Source organism: Python bivittatus, unplaced genomic scaffold (genome assembly GCF_059951505.1).
Source record: "Python bivittatus isolate LINGU-HERP-01145 unplaced genomic scaffold, Pbiv_v1 ctg000220_np1212, whole genome shotgun sequence".
NCBI classification, from domain to species: domain Eukaryota; kingdom Metazoa; phylum Chordata; class Lepidosauria; order Squamata; family Pythonidae; genus Python; species Python bivittatus.
In genome coordinates, this window is record NW_028277048.1 from 27,586,642 (window position 1) to 27,611,783 (window position 25,142).

Here is a 25,142-nt window from a genome sequence, read left to right on the forward strand (position 1 = left end):
CTTTTTAGTTGTTTTGGAGACCACCAAGCCCACCATGGGAACTCTTCATAACAGGCAATCTACTCCCCATAGCACCCATTTTGCTGATGTGCCCTCATTATACATTCGGAATTCGGAATGTGTCCACCAGCCCCAAAAAGCTGTTCAAAGAAAGGCTAAAGGGAGAAAACGTTTAAGCTTCCCAAAAAAGCTGGATTCTGCCCCAGGACTGCGTTTTGATCATTCCCACATTACAAAGGTGCGTGTCTGCCGCAATAAGGGTTACTGTTTTATTGTATGGGTAATGTATAAAATGGCGATGGTTTTATAGAAGCGACTTTTATTTCCAGCGACAAATCATCTGCACCCGAAAAGTAACGCCTGCGAAACTTGCTTCAATGTGATGCCTCCTGGAGGTGTCCGCAAAGTTACCAGAATGGAGCTCGACTCGAAACGGACGTTTATGGCCTCGAGTTTTCCAGGGCTTAAAGCTCCCGTTTAGGATCAGAACGGGAGGGGAGGGGAGGGCGCGGTTGCGGGATGCCAAACCGCCTCCCTCCCGCGGCAAAAAGGAAGCGCCACCCCGGGTGGCGAAAACGCCCCCGACCAATCGCAGAAGTCGCAAAGCGAAACCGCCTGGAAATAGCCAGGGAGCACGAGTCGCTCCGCGGCCGCGTGGTATCCCCCGAGGGGGCCGCGGAGCGCCCGACCCGGCGCATCCCGGGAGACCGCCGTCCCGCGTCCGCCCTTCATCCCGACGCTGATTTCCAAGCCGGAGCAGGTCTGATCCAGTCCCGCGCGGCACGTGATCTCCGACGCGGAGCTTACGGGACGAGAGGCCAGGCGAGCACCTGGAAGGCGGTCGCGGAGCTCCTCCTTCCCGCCCCCAGGAAAGGCGCTCGGCAGCGATCCCCGGCAGGGCAGCCGCGGGAGCGGAGCGGTGAGGCGCCGGCGCTAGCTGCTGAGGAGGAGGCGGAGGAGGCTGTGGGGACGCCGTTCGCGGGTGAAGGAAGATACTGGTCTCCCCAGCGCGTCTGGAAACTCGGGCACAAGCATGGCTTTTGGAAAGAGCCAGAAGGATCCCTTCGGCACCCCGGTGGGCCGTCTGATCGGTAAGCGGCGCCCAGCGGGTGGCTCCTTCTCTCCGCGTTGGCCGGGGCTGTCTCTGAATTTAGCGGCTCGGTCGTGAACCGCCGGCTCTGTGGCGACTCAGGTGTGCTGGACTGGACCAGACCAGGCGTGCGAAGCTCTTGAGTTTGTGTAATGAGGGGACTTGGGGGGAAGTTCTCTGCCCGTGGCCTGGCTTCCCATGGGGACTCATTTCTGGTCACTCCTGGCAGAATCCCAGGCTGTTATCCGCTGCTTTCTGGTGGTGGACTTTGCCGTTGGAAATTAGGTGAATAGAAACAGTACAATAGCTGAAACCCCATCTATTCACTAAGGCCAGCCTAATGCTACAGAGTTCTTGAACTCTTGGTGATCTTGGAAGAATTAGCAAATGAAGAGAGTGATAGGAAGAGAGCACTGACAGTTTACAGTTTGATAAGATTACTTACAGGAAACTTTAGTCAGCAACTGAGGATCAGAACTTCTCTAAGCTGCATCTTCCATGCTTTCTGAACTTGGCAGTCTGCAAGGATTTTTAACCACAACAAGTGTCCAATAGAGGCAACCAGCAGCACCTGTCAAAACCTCCACTTTCGGTACAAAAATTATGAATACGGGTATAGGCATTGACGTCTGCTGGCGTTCCTGCATCCTTCAGGGCAATGGGTGACCTTCCAGAAGTTGTTGACTAAGGTTGATGGTACTGAAGGTTCAATAGCATCTGGAGGGCTTTAGGCTCCCCATCTTGGATGTTCCTTTGTTGTGACCCTGTGGCTCCTTCGACACCATTGGGAGGCATCTTTCAACCAGCACACCATGTTGAAACTCCACCAAATGCAATCTGTTACAGCTAGCTGAATTTCCTAAATTTAAAAGTTGGCTGACAGATATGTATTTATTTATTAGATTTATATTTGGCTGTTCTCTCATTTTTACTGTAATAGTTTTAGAAAAGCCATCTTCTAAATCTAAACATCCTACTTTGTTCATCTAAAATAACAATTTGTTCCTAATTGTCTAGCTTTTTAACTGTGAGCCCAATCTTTCTTTTGGCAGAGAAAGCTACTTTTGGAACCTTGCAGACTGAAGAATGGGGCCAGTTTATGTATATCTGTGACGTTATCAACATGACTGAGGAAGGGTAAGCTGGTTGATGTTCTTTGAAAAATTATTTCCTACTAAGAGGAGTGTTTAATTTTTAGATGTGAGTTCAGAGGATGAGAGTTTTTCTTCATCAATTGCTGCATTTTCGTTTGCATCATTTTACTTTTCAGCAATTATCAAAACTTTATGTCTGGGGGCAACCATGTGCCAGAGGGGCGGACAGAAATGTTTGATCTTTTTTGCCTGTTTTGGCTTTTGGGGAATTTGAGAAGCTAAGAAGTAAAATAGATATATGTTAAAGCCTTTCGGGGGGCTTTTTTTTTCCACCACAAAATCCCTGAAAACATTGCATTGCAATTCTGGTTGTATGATCTGGGAAGAGATTTGGAGGGGGGGGGGGCGCTAGAAAAAGAGAGTCTGCTGACCAGACCATGTGGAGTTTGTGGGTTACCTGTTTCAGCTTTATAGGAAGTTGTGGGGGACTTCTTCATCTGTTGCAATGTGTGCTAGGAGTTGCCAGCTTTCCCCCGTCCCTCTAGCTTGCCTTTAAGTGGGGCTTGATTGACATAAATAGCAAGTAAAATTTTCTTTCCATGCTGTGAAATCTTTACCTTGACATTTGTTGTCACAGACAGCAAGAAAGGACTGGTTTGAAAATTGGCACACATATTGCTGTATGTTTGTTATATTATGATAATTATTGTTGTTTCATGAGTTGGATTTGAATGTGAATTGCCCAGAGTCTCTGGAGCTGGGCAGAAGATAAATGCTAGTAAATAAATAATAAACTAGTAAATTGCATGTATTAGGAAATGACAGGCGATCCAAGCTTCCTGGTAGCTGTTCAATCCTGCCTCCAGTGAAAACTCATATTTGTTATGTGCATGTTTATTAAAAGTGGCTGTAAATTAACCACAGTGTACACTTTGAAAACATGGTAAGTAAAGCAGCCCTGTAATGGGTAATTCCTACAAACCTGACTAGTTTTATTGGTTTTTGGCCCTTGAATGGGTGTAAGCAATAGCAGTAGCTATTCCTACTCCTGAATATTCATGCAAACTGCAAGTGAAACAATGAGAAAAATTGGAATTTGGAGATGCGTAAGGTTATTTAAGCATACTTTTTGCTGAATGTGATTCAGGATGAAATCCTATATACTTGTTAAATAAACTGATCTGGAACATCTGGGCAGAGAGGATGTTTGCTGAATTAACAGGCCTAGAAGAAAACAAATGGGAATGAGCAAGTCTTACACAAGTCAAATTCTTTTACTGATATTTATTAATTACATTGGTGTCCTGCCTTCAAAGAATGCAGAGAAACACATTATCCTCAGAGCAACCCTGAGATGTGGGTTTGCCTGAGCAAGGGTGTTTGCTTGGTGAGTCTCATGGCTAAATGAAACTCATGCCAGTACTCATTCCATTAGCTGTATTTCCAGGGAACCTGTGATGCAGGAATTGCAAAGCATCTAGTAGAAAACATCCTATTTGAGGTGTGTAACTTTGCAAAAAAGCAGCATACTGTTTTGAGCATGTAATTTTATATGTATCCTGAGATTCTTTGTTTAAGAACTACAACACTAGCTCAAATTGACTTCAGATTGTACCATAACTCTCTTTTATGGGTGGGACAAGGCTGTCTTTCACTAGTATTCAAAGGAGTTCTAGGTATTATTCAAAACTCCCCCAGGTATACACCATAGTTGGATATTCACTAATTACTGCTATGTAGGGTGACTGCATATGTATCCCGATATTCCTGAAGTGATAGCTAACTCTTTTGTCAACATGCAAAAAAGTGAAACAATTTTAGCCTATTGCACGTAAAACAAGGATGGAGGCAAACGGCATCTGTGTACGACATTGCACAAATTATGCAACTTGCCTTTGCATCAGATGCCACGTTGCTATTACGGAATTGCACCTTTTGCATGATGATGTGACATATTGCTATTGTGACTTGTTATGGAGGTTGCTGCTGTGATGGGAAACTCTCATGAAAGTGCTAAACTACCGTTACTAGCATTGCTTGCCATTAGCCATGATCATTGAGACTGCTGGGAATGGTAGTTCAGCTCTGGAAGTCCAGAAATATGTTATCTGTGATATAGCTCAGCTCAGTGTGCAAAGTAGCAGTGAACACAGTGGCTACAGTCTTGGATGAGTTATCAAGGTCTTCATATCTGGTCCCTTGCATAATTTTTGAACGTAACTCTTCCCTTTCCACTATATTTAAGCACACACAGAGTGGTATCTTTTGGCTGCTTTCTCTCAGTAGAGGAAAAGAATCAAAGTTAGTCTTCTCTAACTAGCTGTGCTCTAGATGTGTCGGGTTATAACTCCTGTATCTTTAGCCACCGTGGCCAAAGAGAGTTATAGTCCAATATATTTCGAAGACAGCAGGCTGGGAGAATCATTACTTCAAAGAACAATTTTTGCTCCAAGCAAAGTTGGAATAAAATAAGCTTTGTCTTTCATTGCTCGCTCCTGTATACACATTAAGACATAGGCTGATGTTTGTATGCACTTAGAAGGGTTGCTTATTGAAACTGCTAGTCCTGGGTATATTTTTTGGGGGGATGGGTTTGGTGTGTTTGGTAGGGATTATCCTCTGGACTGCAGCCATAGCATTTTATTTATACTTTTGCAGTAGAACCTGTTCTTCTTTTTAAAAATGTTTCCTGGATGGCTTACCAAAAAAAAAAACCAGACCCCAACAACAAAGCAACAGCAACAAAGCCCAAACCAAATCAACAAAAAACAGCAACCCATGTGAAAACAGGATAACCCAGCCAAAGGCAATAACAGTGTTATTGCTGTCAGCACTACTGCCTTTGGACCTACCCTCTAAGCAATTTCCAGGCACACAAAGAAAATTGGCACATTGTTTTGAAAGGTATCTCAGTTCAATTTAATTTATTAAATTTGTTACAGCCTCCCACTCTATTAGATTCTTGGTGGCTTACACAATGCAGAAACCATAATAATGGTTAAAAACAATTAAATACAAACAGGCAGCCTGGGCCAAAACAACCAAATGATATACTATATAGATAGGATGGGGCCCCCACAAATGCATCAGATAAACACATTAACCTCAGGCCAGAGGAACAGAGCCAGGTTTTAAGGGTCTTCCAGGAGCCCCGGAGAGCAGGCGCCATTCATATTTCTGGGGATGCTTTTCCAGAGGGCAGGGGCTGGAGCAGAGAAGGCACGCACCCTCAGTCCCATAAGGTGACAACGTTTCATAAAGGGGACCTGGAGCGTACCCACTCTGTGTGAATGTACCAAGCAGTACCAATTGGAGATAGGCAGTCCCTCGGATAACCAGGCCCGATGCCATGAAGGGCTTTGTGTTACTCCTTTGAAAGAGTCTTTACAGTGTGTCTTCAGCTTGGGGAGGTCTATCTCCTGCCTTTCCTAACTACACTGCCTAGGATTGATGGGAGCTGCCAGCCAGAATACCTGGAGGGAACAGGGTTGAGGGAGAATGCCCCAAGTGATATGGGTTTTTGTTTGCTTGCTTGTTCAGCTTTCAGAGAGAAGAAGGGGCGGGGGGACAACTTTGTGGGCTGTTTCCCCCTGAAACTTTCCAACTTTCCTTGGTTCTGTATAACCGTGGATATCTGTGCGGTTGGCTAAAGAGAAGCCATGTTTACAGGGAGAGTAAGATTATATGAGTTTTGGTTTGGCTTGTGTGTCAGTCAGTGAGAGTAGCCAGTGTTTAGCAGCCCTCCAGCCCACGTCCAGTTCAGCATTCGGTGCTTTAAGTTGCTGACCACAACTGCATAATTGCCTGATGGGGATGCCATCACCGTTAGGGTAATGGCTACCTGTTGTAAACACTTTACTCTTTTTTTATACATATAACAGAAAATGCGTATCTGTGAAGTTATGTGACTGAAGGCTGGTCATTTAACGGTTGGGTGGGGTCATTATCCTTTAATCTAGATCACCACAAGGATATCTACCATTAAGCTAAGAGTCACCAAGAGCAGCAGAATGTGCCAGTTTACAATGCACTGAAGAACCAGATGCTCTCTTGCCAGAGAAATGTCACCCCTGGGAGGGAGGAGGCTCTGAAGATGTGCTTTTCCTTTTGTGCCACGCAATCTGAAGTGGCTTACAGGCCACACAAGGCTTTGTGCGGCATTTGAAGGCCACCTTTCAAAAGGGCCTGAAGTGGGCCTAATTTGGAGGCAGCTGTTGATGCCTTAAGTTTCCGCGAGGCTTAAGCTGTCCATTTCGTCTTTTAAAAATTACCTTTTATTTTTAAAAGATGAAATGGCCAGCTTAAGCCTCGCAGAAACTTAAGGCACCAACAGCTGACTCCAAATTAGGCCTTTGAATGAGCCAGTGTCGAGTAAGGGTTAAGATATTGGAATAGGAGTGGAGAGACCCAGGTTTGAGTCCTGACCTCAGTCATGGAAGCTGTTTTTCAGCCCAGTCTACCTCACAGGGTTGTTGTTTTGCAGAAAATACAGAGGACTGCTATATAATGCCACTTTAGCTTCTGATTGAAAGATGAGCTAGAAATATAATCCTCTCCAAAATGCAAACCCCCAGCATGCTGGCGTTTTTGCCCTGTGCAATGAAGGTGGGAGCTCTGAGCCACACAAAGGCTTCTCTGTTCCACAAGCCCCACTTTTTTTGACATGCCAGGTTAAGCCATGGCTTCTATACCTTTCCTCAGCTCTATTTATTCAAAACCTCACCACCTAAAGAAGCTCCTTTGTTTGTTCTCTCCTGATCCTCTAGAGAAGACCCTGAAAACTAAAGAGAACCTCCCCATGCAGAGGCATCTATCTTACAGGATACCAGAAGAACACAGGTTTTTTTGCCTTTGAGCTTTGTGGAAAGGCTTGGAGGGTTATTACTGGAGGAATCAAAATATTGGACTAGAATCAGTGTTTTTCAGCCGTGGCAACTTTAAGATGTATGGACTTCAACTCCCAGAATTCCCCAGCCAGAATCCTTTCTAGGGAATTCTGGGAGTTGAAGTCCACACATCTTAAAGCCATCAAGGTTGAAAAACCCTGGACTAGATGGTGGTCATGTGATAGATAAGGGAGATGAGCCCCAATGATCTCATTTGACTCAACACTGTATCTTCTATTACAACATTCTTTTTAAAAATGGAGGTATTTAGAGGGGGGAAAAATATATTCACTTTTCATTGCAAAATTTGTAGACCGAATTTTCTTTTCTTCCTTTTTGTGAATGTATAAGCAGATGCAAAGCACGCAGATAACATAGTACAGCCTTCTGTCAGGTGGAGTACAGTTGTTTGTTTCCTAGCATGTCTGCCTTGATTATTTTGAAACATCCTATAATTAGACTGGAAGTGAGCCAGGATCCTGATGTTAACATCCCTGGTCTTGCACAGAGTAATTTTGTATTATCAGTATTTGGCCCGGAGAAGAGAAGAATCAATCTTTCCTTCTTCCCTTCCCTCTAACAAGCTAATCTGTTGCAAATATGGAAATAGCTAAAGTTCAATTAATGTACTGTGTTCCTTAGGTGATATTGGCCTGGTTCATACATCATGATAAGCCATAGGGTGGCTTAGTATTTATGAAAAGCCCGTCAGTATGGTTTTAGGTCATGGCTTGTGGCTTGGCTTAACATGTTTTGTGAAACCAACTAACTGTATCTTATTTAACAAGCCATGGTTAAACAGTGCTGGCTAATCATGATATTAAACTCGGTCACTGATACACTACAGCTACAAACCTATATGCAATTACCTGGAGTAGATTTTTTTTAAAATTAGTCAGCTTATTTAATCGACTGATAATGGAACATGCTTTAACTGATGCAGTTGGTGTTGAATCTGCTTAGTAATGAAGTACACTAAAGGGTTAGATAAGGAACGTAAAGGAATGTTGTAAGGAAATTGTGGATGAAATTTTTCATTCCACTACAGAAGTTTGTACAATAGATGGTTAATTTCCAACATCAGCATGATCTGCTGTCTTAGATTATTTGTATTTGGTAAATGTTAATTCATCTATTTTGTCATCGTTGATATTGTCACACTATATTTTGGCCAATATAATACAGATTAAAGGGTAGGGATACACAGATAGAAGCAGGCTGGATTTTCAGTGGTTAAGGACTCTGGAGGCTACTAGAAGCAGGGAGTAGGTTCAGAGTCCATTTCAGTGTGACTCTGAATATCATATTTTATTGTTTTATTTTACTTTCATATTGATAAGATTATTATTTTCCATGCCTCTAGGGGAGGCATCTTAACACTAACTATTAGCCATGCTATGGCATCTGGACTGACGGGAGTTGGAGTTCAACATTTTGAGAAGGCTGTAGGGTTCCCCTTTCTGCTGTACACAGAAACAATGCGCTGAGCTTGGGAAACCGTTTCAGTGAGGGCAAAACTTACACACTGTCCCAAACTATAGGTTATCCCACCTTCTGCAATAGGTATGCTATGCAATCAACTATGAATTAACATTTACCAAATATAAATAATGTAAGACAACAGGTCATGCTGATGTTGGAAATTAACCACCTATTGTACAAACTTCTATAGTAGAACAAGAAATTTCATTCTCTTGCAGAACATAGTGTATGTACTCTCAGCACCCAACTTATCTTTGTCACTTTGTCTCCTTGCTTTATTCCAGTCTTGATTTAATTTTCCCCTTTTTGTTTTTGTTTGTTCATTTCAGCAATATTGATTCCCTATTTTCAGCTAACATTATAAGAAAAAGAATATGCATGTATTATTTTAGTTAATTATCAGTATGTTTTCTGGTTTTATTTCTTCTAATCACAGACCCAAGGATGCAGTGAGAGCACTTAGGAAAAGGCTTTCCAAAAACTGCAATCATGTGGAGATTCATCTTACTTTGTCTGTAAGTACAACACTTTTGTTCCTTATAAAATATTTGCACAGCACCAAACAGAATTTGTAGTTTTCCAGATAAGTGTTTTGCTGGAAGATATGCCACAATTTTCTGAGGCATCAAAATCAGTTTCATGGCATGGCAGTTGCTATTTTTGGATCAAATTTACAGAATGTCATTTGGATCCCCACTAGTTTGATAGACAGAGGACTGTTGCTTCCATTGAGAGTAGAAGAAGTACTTTGAGTACCTCATTTGCTTCCTAGACAAATGGTAAGGGTTGAGTCAAGACAAGGAGAAGGGAAGGAAACTAAGACAGAACACACTCTTACGAGTTTTAAGGGAGTACCAGCATTGTATCCTGGAAATTAATTTAGCACCTCCAATTCTATTTACTTATTCATTCGTTAGTCTTGCAGTCTGCCATTCCTCCAAGAGCTTAAGACAGTTTCCATAGGGATCTCCCTTCATTTTAGCCCCATAATAGCAGGCCTCAGGATGGACTGAGAATGACTCATCTAAAGCTAACCAGATCTTGTGTGCTTAGTGTAGACTAGGGCCTAGGTCTCCACAGTGCCCATGCAACACCTTAACCACTCTATCACATTATCTCCTTCCTCCCCCCCCTTTCTCTTGAATCAATCTGGAACTAATACATAACATTTCTATAAAACACCAAATTTTAAAAAAAATAAAAACTTTAAAAAATACAGACAATTTCAAGCACTGTTCAGAGTGCCAGTTTTTAAACACTGTAGCATTATCAAACCCACTCTAAAATAGAGAGCTCAGCAGCTCAATCAGTATATTACCTCTTTTTTTCTTTTTAAACTAAGTATTCAAGATAAAGATTGGCTTGGAAGGGAAAAATGATGTCCTATTAAAGGAATTGTTGTTTAACCACAGAAAGTTTTCTCTGCAGAGCCTTCCACTTTACAGTAGTATGAAGTACTATGGGAGTAAACACTGAACCAAGTCCATTGAGACACATAGTTTTAACCACACAAAGGTGTTGATGGCTCAGAATCAGATGTACAAACATAGAAGAAAGATCTTGAATTTGTAATTAAAAAACTTCCTAAAATATTTGATCTGTAAAGTGGATATGAAAAATTAATATGTATGTTGGTTAATGTATTTCTGTACCTGCTGGGTTTTAATTGAAGGCACTGTTTGAATAACTGGATTATAACTTTATTACAACATAACTAAGATGAAGGATGTTGGGAGTTGTACTTTAAATAATAACTGTAGGGCAACAGGGTCTTCACCTTTGCTTTATTTGCAGGCCTCTACTGTCTTTTATTTTGGTCAAAGTTACAGTGCTGGATGGAAGCTTCATATTTACAGAACTGTTGTCTGGTTGTATGAAACTTTAAAAGTATTTTCAAGTTAGATCATGGTATTTTAGCAATAATAAAATGTGCACAATATGTTCGAACAGGCTATCACATTTCAACTGTGATTTAGTGTGATATATGAACCAAGTTATAAGCTTTTGAAATGAGCTTTCATCATACAGCAGTCACTATCTTGTGCATTTAGCCACCAGCCCAATTTCCAGGATGTTGTAGCAAATAACATGCCATTTTTAAAAGTGTAGTTAAATGATATGGGAGCCAGTTCGTTGCAGTGGTTAAGACATCAAGGTAGAAAATGGGAGACTGAGTTCTAGTCCTGCCTTAGGCACAAAGCCAGCTGGATGATCTTGGCCAGTTACTCTCTTTCAGCAACGGGAAACCACTTCCCAAAAACCTTGCCAAGAAAATTGCAGGGACTAGTCCAATCAGACACCATGAGCCAACACTGACTCGAAGGCACAACCCCTCCCCCCCAAAAGTTAAATGGTGTGGAGTATGTGTGTGTAGGTAGATACAAGCTCTGTGTGTGAGTGAACATTGATACCTGAATGCCATTTGTCCCAGCCATACATTAAGACAAATAATAGCAGGAAGATGTTGGTTAGAATTACTTGGACCAAAAAAAAAAAAAAGAATTTCCTGCATAGTAGCCCATTAACCCAGTCTGACATTTTTTATGGGTGTTGTCTAACATTCTTATGTAGGCTGTAATCTAGGCCAGTGCTGTCAAATGGTGATATCAGTTAGGGAGTTTTGGGACAATGTGGGCTGGTCCATTGCTTAAACTTATTGTCATGGTAGACAGGTTAAAATTCCTAAGTTGTTATTGTTTTTTTAAGGCAGGCGCATAACATAGTAAAAGTGATTTGATAGTTCTTGTACACAGGACTACCTCATTGCTTCTAATGTGTGATTCAGCTTTTGGAATTTGAGGACTTTGCTTTGCAAAATAATGATTACCATACTGTATGAATGAAGTCCTGCTGATTTAAATTTCCCCAAAGGTTTGATACCACCTAATATCTGAACCCTTCCTTTCAGAAATTACAGGACTGCAATGATGTTTCCCCCCCCCCCAAATGACTAGCTTTCATTCCTAATTTGCATCTGTATTAGTTTGCAAACATTTTCAAAATATGTGAAGTTTTGTAGAGCGTCATGAATCTTGTTATATACTACCTTTCTTCTTTTTTTTTATATACGAATCAAGGATATACAGTACAATTAAATCCAGTCTCTACTGTAGTGAATCATCATTTATCATTTGACAAATGTGAAAAGTAGCAGTGGTCCTTTGAGATTTTATATCTTATGAGAAAGTAGAGACAAACTCTTATCTGTTGCTCTTTTAATCAGGGATAGCCAGTGCCTCAAAATACTAAATGTAATGAATGAATAACCCTATTCACCATTTCAGAATTCTTTCAGTCAAGTCACTTGTGTACGTGTGTGTTTCTGTCTTGCAGATTTCGTGCAGAAATGTTTTGTGGAATATTAAAACCCATAAACTTTTATGGGCTGGGATAGAGCCAGTTTGGTGTAGTGGTTAAGGCACCAGGCTAGAAACCAGAAGGCCGTGAGTTCTAGTCCCGCCTTAGGCACGAAGCCAGCTGGGTGATCTTGGGCCAGTCACTCTCTCTCAGCCGTAGGAAACAGACAAGAGCAAACCACTTCTGAAATCTTGCCAAGAAAACCGCAGGGACTTGTCCAGGCAGTTGCCAGGATTCAACACTGACTCGAAGGCACTATCTGTCTATTTATGGGCTGGAGCCTTTTTCTCAGCTGCTTGAAGAATTCGTATAGACAGGTGTAATGAAAAATAAAACTGATGCTTTCACAGTAAAGTAGGGCAGAAATCTAGATGTTGTGCCAAATTTCAGGGTTTGTGTGTTTATGTGGAATTTGATCAGCAGTGAATACAGGTGCAAACAAGATGTCTGTTAGCTCTATGGCTCAGGAAAAAATTGTGTTGTGCAGTGTGTATGTTACCAACTTCTCTGCTTAATCAGAGGAGCTTAGTATGGTTGATTATCAGGTATGCAGGAGCACACTTGCTTATTTTGTATTCTGCTTTTCTTCTGGCAACTTGTTGAGCAGGACATTTATCAGCAGGGGTGAGCAAATAGTTTAGGTTGATAAGTGGTCAACATTTTTCAGGCATCAGTTTGGGCTGCCTTAGTGTGTGATATGCTGGTTTGGGGATTCAGACTCCTGGATAGGTCAACCACACTTCTATGCCCGCACCCTCTTCTTAGTAACTCTGAGTCACTGCTGTAAGTATTTTGAAGTTCTTCTGAGTTGCAAACATGTGTACTAAAAAAAAACAGCTATTGCTTCCTCTTGGCATGCAGGTTAGGTATCAGACTATCTGTCTCCTGTTTATCTTCCCTGCCTGCTCAGCACACTTTAAAGTTAGAGGGCTTGGTGCCTTGGAATAATTTATCTAGGGATTTATTCTGCAAATTTTATTCCACTATGTGAAGTTTAAGTAATGACGATTCCATATACCTTTATAGTTACATGAGTTGGTGGAACTTGGGAACATGACTGACCTGCAAATAATTTCTGTTTACCTACAAGCAAAAATAGAGGCATCTGCTTAGAACAACTGCAAGATTTTTCTTCTGCTCAACTCAGCATCTTCTTTCTTTACCCCAAAATCAAAATTATGAATTTGGAGCTGGGCGCATGATTATGTAGTTATTTCATTAAGACAGGAGGGAGTGTTGATATTTGAGTGAAAAATTGGAGATTAAAACCTGAGGAGAACTGATTGTGGACAGGTATAGCATTGAGACAAAATGGTGCCCTCAATTCCCTGCCCCATCTGTATGGATTCTCTTTTTCATCAATTAAAAGAAGTCATATTTTCAAATCAAGATTACAGAGTATTGTTGTGGGCCATAGAAAAAGACTTAGAAGGCTGCATGCAGCCTAGGGGAACAAGTTTGAGACCCCTGATTTAGGGAGTTGCCTTCTGAATTAGTTTTGTTTCCATAACCTAGCCTCTGGATTGAAACAGCCACAAGTTCTTACTATTTACAATATTTAAAAAACAAAGTAAGAAGGAATATTTTTAGGTAGGCAGCCAACACGGCTGCTTGGTAGGTAATCTTCTTTAGTATTAATAAACTTTGGGTGTGTCAGATTTGTTTTCATGGGAGATTACTTATTTGCTTTATGTGTAAATAAACAAGTTGCTGGATTTACTGGAGCCTTGATAGTTCTGTAGGTCTTTGCCAGTATGTTTATATGATTTTTGCTGCAGTAGAAATCCAAGTGCTAATTGAAGGATCCTGCTGCTTCAGGTCATCATAAAGAAGATCTGCGGGAGTTGAGCATTTTCCCAGGCAAATCTGATTTCAGAGATCTGGGTATCACAATGCTGCAGCTTTCTCAAATGCAGTTGCGTGATCCCCATAATAAATGGCTAGACTAGACAGAATGAGCAAGATGTTGGTTTGAAACAATAATGGGAATAGAAATTAGATGACCTTGAGAATCAAGAAGTTCATTCACTTTGGGAAATGTGAGCTTGAAGTAGAGCTTTAGGGATAGGAGGGGGTAAAATGGCCTCTCATTTGCAATGTTGGCCTCTTTGTAATAAGCTGCATCATTAAATGTTATCTGGAGCCAAAGGGTGCCTTTAAGTTTGTTACTGTAAGGGCAAACCATTGGGCAGGTTTTTCAAGGGAGAGTTACACATCTGAAAAATACATTCATTCCCTCTTGTCTCCACCAACGTGTTAGGCTAGAGGACTTTGAGCAGGGGTCAAGGGGTGGATATTTTACTTTACATGTAGATTTTCTTCTTCTGAGAGGTGCAGTGTCCTCTCTCTGTAATCTGAAGCACTAAAATTGAGAATTTTACCGTATTTTGAACTATGTATATTGAACTCATGGTAGATACCTCCGTTTCACTCATTCTTTAGATTTACATCCTGCCTTTCATCCAGTTAGAGTGACACTTAATATCTGGACTTGCGTATCACCCCAACCTTAAAGTAGATTGTTTGATTTGACTTAACAAGTTTCATGAACCTCAGCCATTGTGGTTTGTAAACTATTGTTTATGGTTTAGGTAATGATGGTGAATCTGGCCAGTTACGTCTTATTCCACAAACCGTATTTAAGCAAACAATGGGGCTAATCCAATGAATGACTCTGGCCAAAGAGTGTTTAGGATGGGATACAGTTATTATTACAGTGCCAGAAAACCAGTGTAACCTTTGGTTTGTATTGTGTTGTGTATTAGCACTAATTGTCACAGCCAGATATGGAGTAGTGGCAAGATGCAAAGCTTCTTGGAGTACAGGGAGAAGGCATGCTGTAGATGGACATAGTGTCAACTACCAACATCACAGAGGCATTTCCAGCATTCCAGAATCTCCTTTGGAGACAGAAGAACAATGTTTTGAACATGTAACACATGAGGTGTTGCTCTAGATAAATAGTATAAGTGGTTAGTGTGAGTAGTTACTTTAACGCACAAGTGAGCTCTGTGTGGTTGTCCAGATATTGTTGAACTCCAATTCAGTTTTAGCGTTTCATGACCATTCTAACAGCATCTGGAGGGTCAGCTTGGTAATACCTTGGTATATTGATAGTATCAGGTGTTTCCAAGTAACTAAGAAGAAAGGACTAAACTTTCTCTGGGAATCTAAAATTGAAGGATTAGTGTTTAATACATTTAACCCATTCAGTTGCCTGGAATTCTCTGTAATGTAGGATAATCTACTTTTCCTCAATCCAGTTCTTTAAACAAACAGCATGAGGTCTGTCTTCATTTGTGAGATAATATAATCTATTTAAATGGCTCCATTTTGTTTAGGATATGCTTGGAGTGCTTGCCTGAAATCCATCACTGTGCAAACAGAACTATGCTTTCATGAAAAGATTTCCTCCACACCCTTCCCAATTTGCTTCAGGGGATGCCCCTACCTCCAGAGCAGTTTTGAGAGCAAATAATGGATGGAACAGAAAGAAAAAATTGTGCCCCCCCCCCCCATTTCACTGACTAAACAACTCCTTTAGCAAAACAGGACAAAACTAATTCATGATCCCTGTTGTATTTCCTGTGAAGTAAATAAAAAAGTTGCATATTATGGTTGGCTCATGGAACCAGTTTTCTCTAAGAAGCTGTTGAATTACCACCTTCAATGGAAACTATCTGGTTTGACAGTCTGTCAAAGTTGTACAGAACTAATGACTCTTACCTCATTTCAAGAAGTTATTTGATAACCCAGGAAGCTGCTTCTAGCTTTTTTTCAAGTCTTGGCAGTACAACTGTAATTGCTTTCTCCTTCCCATTTTGACCTGCAGGCAAAATGTTCTTCATCAAATGGAAACAGTGCTTCTCAGGGTTTTAGCAAGAAGGTTGCACACTTAGAGACTGGCTTCCTTCTCAATTGCTGGAGAATATAGATGCCTTTCCTCTTGGTATGCAATCTTTACCTGCCTGGGGCATGAAACTCCACCAGTTTTTTCTTTCCTTAATTGCGCAAGATCCTGTCGAGAAGTTCTTAAGATACTGGAAATGAGAGAATTTTTGTATGTAAAAACAAGTGATTGTAATCCCGTGAACAAGTGTCATAAGAGTCTTTGTCTGTGGCAAAAATCAGTTCTCATCTATGCTAGCTGCACATACCAATATTGGAGTTTGTTCCTTCATTATTTTCATGTATTTATTCTGTTAAAGATATAATGTATGCATAAACGCCATTGTCATGTTTGTATGCTATCTTTCTGCTCTTTTAGAGCCCCAACATGGTTGTATTCTCTTGCTCTAGGCAAGTTCTTAATAATAGGAGTACAGTACTAGGAATTACAACTCAGTCCACCAACATCCTCTGATTTACTCCAATATGCCTTTTTTTTACATTCATGTTCTTCCAGCTGCCACTACTGACCAGTGTTCCTTCTTAAATCAGGCACTAAAACCCTAACTTCTGGTTGCACTGCCAGAGATAAAAACAGTTGTTCAAAACTATGGTAGATATACAGTATGTTTGTATAGGTTCCCATGTTATGCCTCATGTATGCCTTTATGCTTGAATTCTTGTGTATTGTTTTGTGGATCTTCTGCCATTATTGTAGCTATTTGGGATGCTTTGGTATTCATTTTAAAATAGGCTGCCGTAGGATGGCCCTACTGTTAGGCAAAGTGAAGTGGCCAACTGAGGCAGAAGAAGGGGCAAGGAGTGATAACTGGTGAGAGATTTTGAAGACAAAGTTTAGTGTGCCATCACAACTTGTTTTGTATTCCTTAAATTAGCCTCTTCCCTCAGATACAGAGGACGACATGGTTTATTATCAGTACTGAAATGAGATACATATCCTTCCTCTTTATGAATAATATTTATCTTAGAAAATATTCTAGTATGCAGGATGTTCCACCATTCAACAAATTCACAGTTTGCCATTGTTTTTTGCATCCAAGTATTTTATAAACTATTTGATTTTTGTGATGCTGGTTTGACCTTTAATAAGAGTCAACTTGCACGAGGAACCTGGCTGTCTTCTTGTGTTCCACTCTAGCCTCTCCAATCCCTTAAGATAAGCTTCTTTTTGGTAGGTTTTGTTCACCTGACTGTGAATGCTAAGAGTTTTCTGGAGCATTCTTGGTTGCTGCTTTACAGTTTTGTTCCTTGGAGATTCACCAAACCCTAACATGATGATCATCTGGGAGGCTAGTGACCTTTCTGTTGCCTAGACATGAGTCTCAATGCAAACATGTAATTTGTTATGCAGTCAGATGAATCAGAGTTACAGTTCAGTATTCAGATTAATGTTTAATCCGTAACGGACAAATGAGCAGTTGGAAAATGGATTTACGATAAGTTGAAATATTTACTCACCTTATTAACAAACACAAGTACTTTAATCTCTTGGCTTTTAGATCAATACAGAATTAACAGGTAACAATTCTTGGGTTCATACATTGAACTAAACCATAATCTGACTTATTTCTCTGGCTTATCATGAATGTGGGAATGGAGTCAATAAACTATTGTTTAAATATGGATCAGTAAAGAACAGCTTGAAACCTTGGTTTGCTTCTGTTTCAACTGTGACCTGGCATGATGCATGAATAGAGATGCATTATCTGTTTGTGATTTATTGGCTTATACTTGGTTGGCTTTATCCCCATCCAAGCTTCTAGTCAGTCTGAGAGGTACAAAGGGGGAAAAAAGAAAGAGGAACAAACCTAGAATTAGCCAAACAAGCCATTATTATTTTGTTCATCCTCTGGCTTCCCTCTGATATGTTCAATAAGCTATGGCTAAGACAAGTCATGGCCTATTGAGATCCTCTGGAAGAACTGTAGAATTCCACTAATGGTGTTTTCAAGAATATGGTTGAAAATACAGAGATAACACAGAGCACAATGGCAAGTATGTCACATGCTTTTGTACTTTTCTCTCCCTGCTTATTTCATATTTTTGAAAGAAACTTATCCAGGTGTTTGTTATACTGAATAGTTTTATTTTTACTAGCAAGGTTTTCTGAACATATGTCAGCATATATGCTATTATCTAGACTTGAACATTTAATGCAGCCTGACATCCCATATGTTTTTGGAAGGTCCCCAATTTTCTGGAGTAGCTTTTGAGGAGAGGCACGAGCATTTAAAGTCTTATTGGGATCCTGCCCTCTGTAGGGGCTGTTTGTACTAATATTTTACAAATATATGTGCTTATGAACACATTTTAATGTGGCTGCCTAAATTATGTCAGGTTTCATATTGTATTCCAGGCCTCTGTTTCTGAGTCACAGGATAGTTCGAAATGTAGCAGGTTCTGAATGATTCCTACTGGGTTTTATGGGCAAGGAATTAGAAAAGAAAGATAGCAAATTGATATTGTATATGGTAACTGCAGCAAGATTATTGTATGGCAAAAAGTTGGAAAAGCAATGAAATACCTACAGTGGAAGATTGGATTATAAAATTAACTGGACTTGCAGAAATAGTGAAGCTGATCATTCTGGTCAGAGAAAAAAATGATAGGAATTTTTAAAAGACTGGAAACATTATATGGACTTTTTGTTGAAAGAAGAAGAAATTGAATTGATGTTTTTGGGATTTGGGGATTAAAGAGGGACAAAGAGGCTGGGAAAAGATTAAGAAGATAATTACACGATAGAAAGAAGGGGGAAGGCGTAATTGTGTTTTTTACTTTTTCTTATTTACTTCTTTTTCTCTATTTTTTAATATTTTATCTTTGCTGTTGTTTGTTTTGTATATATTTACTATAGTGAAAAATTTAGAGAGAGAGATACAAGAAATGTATTAGGTTCTTTTCAGTCTGCTTAATACTTATATGTGTCACTGTATTTCTCCAAGTTAGGTTGTTATGGTGGCCGGGGAAGGTGCCACCAATACAGGTACCAGTGATGAATTTCCAGTATATCTGGCATCAGAATTAAAGTGGAAGTGAATTTTTCATTCACAGGCCCTCTCAGAAGATTATGCTTGTGAAGAGATGCCATCTTTAACTTCATATGCCCTGCCAAAGTATAGCAGTACAAAAACTCTAGTAATCGTTCATTAAGTCTGCTGCTGATCATTTTATCCATATACAAGAAGTCCTGTAACAGAAGATCTCTACACTCAGGCACCCAGCCAGCTGCTTGAAAGGATTAAATGAGTATGTCTAGATTTGCTGGAAGTGGGGTGGAGAACTCGCAATATACAGCACAATGAATATTTACATTTCACTCTAACCGATATGACTCAGAACCACTTGATGGCCTAATTGGGGCATTCTTCTCTGATGAAAATAACTGTTACCATGGAAGTAGCTTCCATTAGTTCATTCACAAATGCCTTGCCAAAAAAAAAAAAAAGCCTTTTAATTCACACTTTCAATCTAGTTGATATAGCTTATTGAAAATAATGGGAGGACTAAACCACTCTCATAGAATACAGTATGAGATCCAGCCCATAAACTACAACTAAAAAAGGTCACTCTTCATCACTGTTTGTCCAGGGAAAGTGCAGTAGAGGGAGAAGTGTCCCTAATTTCTTCATTTAACTTGCAGAAAATGTTTTCCATACACAGAACCACTTTGAACCTGCCTCTGTGAGCAAACAGGTTAACTGATTAGCATGTCTTTCATGATACCAGCCAAGGCGTTTTGGTAGCTGTGTTATGGTTGATCTTCCCTATGACAACCTCCTTCCTTCCTTCCTTCCCTCCCTCCCTCCCTCCCTCCCTTCTTTTTTTAATCTGGTTTTCTTGCAACAGATTTTCTAATTTCTGATTTTGGGATATTAGGTTCCCCTACTGCCACTGCTTTATTGTTCTAAATTTTTTAGAAGATTGCTTTTTAAAAAGTCCATACTTGGTGGTCAAAGCTGCCCCCTTTTTAATTTGGCCTTCTGGAACAGTGAATCCCCTTGAAATATTTATTGGCATTTTCTGTGGGGGTTATTTCTGGTACAGACACAATAACACTGGTCCTTTGTTGAACTGAAGCAACTGAAAAATTACTAGCACAATTTTCACCATTTTCAGTCTATTTATGACATTACACGATGATAATGAAAAAGCCGGATTTGGACATGGGTTAGTGTTAACAAAAGGTAATACTGTGTGCTCTCCTTACCTTTCTGCCCTTACAGCAGTCACTAGGAGGAGACCAGAAGCTTAGCTTCCTTTTCTAAATAACTGCAATTTACTGTTATGGATAAACAATGAACTAGCCAGTGAAATTGTGGCTTCTCTTGATTGTGGTGTAGTGCAGAAGTTGTCAAACTGTGTGTTGTGCCCCCCCCTCAAGGGATTGTCAGCAAATTCGAGGCGGGGGGGTGTTATAAATTTCTGGATTCAAAGTTGGTGGGCAGAGAATTCAGTCCCAAAAAAGAGGCCTTAGCAGCAGATTTCACCCTAGTCAGTTAGTTTCCAGGCATGGAGAGGAGTTCAGATCTCCCCATCCTCAGCCGGCTGACTGGGGTGATGTGGGTTGGCATCTCAGGTATCTAGAATGCAGTGCAAAAAATACCACAGATTTGAAGACGGCGTAATCCTTCCAGCAATTATGAGTATCCCTATAATTTCTTGTTGTTATAGTTATTACTAGCCATTGCAGTTTCGATTGGCATGATTAACACACATTTACTGTTTTACATACTGTTTTACATGGCACTGTAAGGTCTGAAAACCCTGATCTAGAACAAGAGTTCACAACTGTTTCAGAGCTGAAGGCCCGTTTTTCCTCATGGATGTGCTGGGGTTACTCTCTTATATGATGGGGCCATGGCAAGGCAGTGAGCAGAGCCTTTTTGTGGCATTGATTTAAATTAAATCTCATAGCAGGTAAATTTAATAAAGCTAATATAATTATGCCCCATGTGAATAATTTATTTCTTTTGTCACATTACAAATCAAAATTCAGTACCAATTTCACAGGGCATCTTGGGGCTGCAAAATAAGCTTTGGGGACAGTATTTAGCCCTGGGGATTCAGATTGTACACTGTGGTTTATCAAACAGGATGTTTATATTTATAAAGCTGGTTTGATACCCTAAGCCACAGTTAACCACTGGTTAACCACAATTGTGGTTTTAGACTTAAATATAAAATACAGCTAACTGAAAATGAAATTGCTTCCAATCTTCCGTGGGAGAGTTGGTGTTCTATGTGTGCCTAAGTCTTGTGTATATGCTAAACTATAGCTTTATTTTAGAGTTGCAATCTGAAATAGATCATTGCAAAATTACAGGATAACTGTGATACAATAAGTATCTGTTTTTTAATTGGTCATTGGAACTGTTGGTGATGGGAAGGATATCATTACTGAAAGACTGAACTGCTTTCTCATTACATGATTCGGGATCCCAGAATGACATCATTTAAGCTTAAGGTTGTTATTGTCTCTTTGTGTTGCTGTTGTGATCCACAAAGTTTTGCAGCATTTTTACTGCTTTTCTAAAATGAGTTAAATAATATATTTTGATTATGTGCTCTGAAGATAGTACCCTTCTGCTGTATTCATATGCACAGTCGATTGGATGTGTCTCTGACAAAACAACAAAACTGTGCCATACCAAAACTTGCTCTACAATTTTGGCAGAAGCTTCAGATTTTATGTCTAATTTTCAGAGTCCTTTAGAATTTCCTTAGAATTTGTTTGAGGGCCTTTTTTGAGCTTTATTGCTGAAAAAAATGGCAGATCTTGCCAGTAATTCCCCCCTCCCCCAGCTCCATGGAATCTCTGTCACTCTGCAGCCTCCCTAGTGGTCCACATTTCTGACAGAAAATGTCCCCCATGAGAGAAGAACCTTCATGCTGTCTTCCCTTGGGATTTAACTGGGATAAGGGAAGCTGGAGAGGCTGTGGACCACTGGAGAAATGATCATACACTGAAAGACAAGATGCTCAAATGCATCCCTTTATCACTTTGTAAGGTCAGTGCATGAGCCCTATGTCATACGCAGGAGAATTTTATCCAAGTTTCTTCTCTTTAAAAAAAGAGATTTTTTTTTCTCATCAGATTGAATGATTATCATTGAAGAGCATGCAAATCAGAAAATATTTTTCAACATTTCCTACCATTTCAGGTTCAAATGTTTCTGAATATTTGTTGTGGAGAAATAGTCATGAAAGATTATTCTTCTTTGCAGACTTCCAAGAAGCCTCTGGTTGATCATTGTGGAAAACAGTGCTAGTTAGATGGGACTTTCATCTGATCCAGCAAGGCTTTTATGTGAAGGAAAAGATATCTTTTACAACAACAGAACAGCATTTTTTTTTTTAATTAGGAACACCCATGACTGTTTTTTTTTTTAAAAAAAAGGGGGCAGAGGATGAGCCAAATTAAAGCATATCTTAGTGATAGGTTATATTTTCCCTTACATTTTATACATTGATTATAGGTCTTAATGGGATGTATGAACTTGCATAGGACAGCATATTTCATCAGTAATCTTAGAATCGACATACTGTTCATCTTGTTTCAGTAACTCAGTGCTGAAAATTTATTTTCCAGAAGGGATATTGAAGAGAAAGATAGTGGGATCTGCAATGTCATTTGATTTAAAAGCTCATATTCTCTATGAGCTTTCATTCACGAATCTTCTAGTGATTTTTTTTCTTCAACTGTTTCATCTGTGACATCTGAGGAAACATCTGCCACTGTCCCCTCTTAATTCATGGATAGGTGCTCTGCTCATTTGGCTAGCAAGACTGAATGGATACAAAATCCATATACGACCCTGTCTGCCCCCTCTGACCTTGGAACCAGTTTGCAGAATCCTTTCAAGTTATTCAGGCAATATTGGTGTTCTGTGTATTTTAAGAAACTGCAATAAGAGAACCTTTGGCTGAGGAACGCTCAGTGGTACAAAGAGAAGCTTTGAGGATAAAGAGGATGATAACTGGTGGCCTAGGTAGCAGTGAAAAGTTGGGTAGGAGAAATGGAAATGAAGGGGTTTTCATAGGACATTGCTATCATGGAAGTGGAGCTGAATGACACTCTTCATATTATTGATGCAAAAATATCTGGGTAAGAGATATTTTTTGGAAAAAAAATGTGGATAACACAGAAACCATCTTTTTACAGCTCCTTGAGATGTGCGTGAAGAACTGTGGTCCGGGTTTCCAGTCTCTGGTTGTGAAACGGGATTTTTGCAAAGATAGGCTAGTAAAACTTCTGAATCCAAAGTTGAACCTGCCAGTGGATATGCAGGAGAAAATTTTGACTTTTATCATGGTAAGCTTTTTTTTCCTTATCTCCTTTTTGCTCCCTCTGTGAAATAAATATAATAAATGTTTCATGACAGCTGTACTATGATGCCTGGGAAGGGAGTGTGTGGGAGCCCCCAACTAGTTTCCCTTTCTTTTCTTTGAAGCTATGTATGGAGAGCAGCAAGTACAGAGAAGGGTAAGGAATCTGTCTGTTGGCCTGGTTTTCAAGTGATTCCTTTGTGGTTGCATAAGGTTCCCTATCTGCTCATACTGAGAAATTGTAGGGCATTTGCATAGCTATCATTCTGTTTTTTCTGTTCTTAAAGTTATCTTGCCAATCAACAAGTACAAGAAGTGGTTTTGATTATAAAGTGGGAGTTTCTATTCACCGTCAATTATCATGGGATCATATGGAATCACAAATTTACTTCTACATCTGAGTAGGCCAAAACAAGAATAGGCAACCTATGAGTCTTCAGTTTTAGCCTTCAGTTTCCAGAAGCCAGTAATAATAGATTGTGGAAGTTGTGATTCAAAACATCCAGAAGCATCAGTTTGCTTAGGTATAAAATTTACATTGTAGCCCCAAGAAATAAAGTCACCCTTACTTTCACAGATCTATGTTCTAATCTCTGATCCTTATTAAATGGTTGACACAACTATTTTTGAGAGTTGGTAACTGACTCTTCTACATACTGAAATGGTTTTGTGACAGTGCTTCCATGAGATAAAATCAAAATTTAACATGTTCTATTATACATCTAGTAATTTCCCCCCATGATGTTGAAAGCTAACTTTTCACACAGAGGAATTGCTGAATATGAGAAATGCCAGCTTTGAGAAGAACAAAAAAAGGAATGTTAAATCAAAGAAAGGCTCCATCTAATCGATTGTCCTGCCCTCACATCACGTGTCCATGACACCTATGGATATGGAGAGGCATTTTGCCTGTCAACAGAAGTTAATGCATGCATTGTATGAAGACCACAGTTCTTTCTGCATTGCAACTCAGTTTAATTGGATGACCTCTAGTATAATATAAGAACAGGGAAACATCTGCAGAATATGTAGCTTTATAACCTTCTCTCTCTGGCAATCACTTTTTTAGGTTTAATCTTGTCTTTTTCTGCATGTTTTCCAGAGCAGGGGTTGGCAACTTACAGCCTGTGAGCTGGATGTGGCCTGCCATCTGAAATCATTCAATCTGTAGTCCCAAAAAGAAATATATCTACCCGGCCCACAAGAGAGAGGGAGAGAATGGCTGTCCATTCAGCTGCTCTTGAGCCCTTGCCACTTCCCTGGGTGGCCATTTTGATGATGGCTTCACCAGCCACCTCAGCACAGGTAGCACAGCAAGTGCCCTGTCCAGCACTGGTGAGAGTGAGGTGGAGAAAGAGAAGGAAATGGCAGTGGCATGGCCCCTGGCTCTAGTGGGAGAAGGTTCCCCATCCCTGTTCTAGAGTATCCATTTTGAGAAATTTGAGAGATCTTCATTAAATCCTTTGGGCAGTTTTATCTAAACCTTTGATTTGGTTTTGATACATAGACCTCTCTCAGTGTTCCTAAAATAATTCCATTGCGATACCAAGGAATCACTTCACTTCATCTTGGTCTGCCCATGTGCTAATTTTGGCAAGGTGGGAGGGGAGAACTTGATGTATCAGGTTCTTTTCTGATTCGGCCACATTTCTCTGAGAGTCTTTTGAAGAAATAGCTGTTACCCAGTTTTTGCCCCAAAATGGCAGGTACCATGTTTTGAAGGCAGTTTAATCAGTTTCAGGAACTGTAACCTTTTTCGCAAACAGACCTGGGCCAGGGGCTTTCAGAATGGTGTGAATGTGAGTGAAGTCAAGGAGGTTTATCTGGAGCTTCTCAAGAAAGGAGTTGAATTTCCATCCTCAGAGATCAACAGGAGAACCACTAAGGCAAGTGCTGTGTTGGGAGCTGCTGAAGTGAAACAGGCTCTGCAAGTTGCAAAATCCGCACGTGCAGAGAAGGAGTGCTAATTAACTCAATAATGTGTATTGGCCACAG

At 40.2% G+C, this 25,142-nt stretch overlaps 1 protein-coding gene across 1 annotated transcript in view; it reads left to right on the forward strand.

Moving 5' to 3' along the window:
- Positions 1 to 536: 536 nt before the first annotated feature.
- Positions 537 to 25,142, forward strand: part of TOM1L1 (target of myb1 like 1 membrane trafficking protein) — a 42,861-nt gene continuing 18,255 nt past the window's right edge. The window contains exons 1-5 of the mRNA XM_007429796.4: positions 537 to 1,091; positions 2,143 to 2,227; positions 8,989 to 9,067; positions 22,984 to 23,133; positions 24,914 to 25,033. Coding sequence (XP_007429858.2) covers positions 1,034 to 1,091; positions 2,143 to 2,227; positions 8,989 to 9,067; positions 22,984 to 23,133; positions 24,914 to 25,033 — 492 coding nt within the window. The 5' untranslated portion in view covers positions 537 to 1,033. The remainder of the gene's footprint in view (positions 1,092 to 2,142; positions 2,228 to 8,988; positions 9,068 to 22,983; positions 23,134 to 24,913; positions 25,034 to 25,142) is intronic.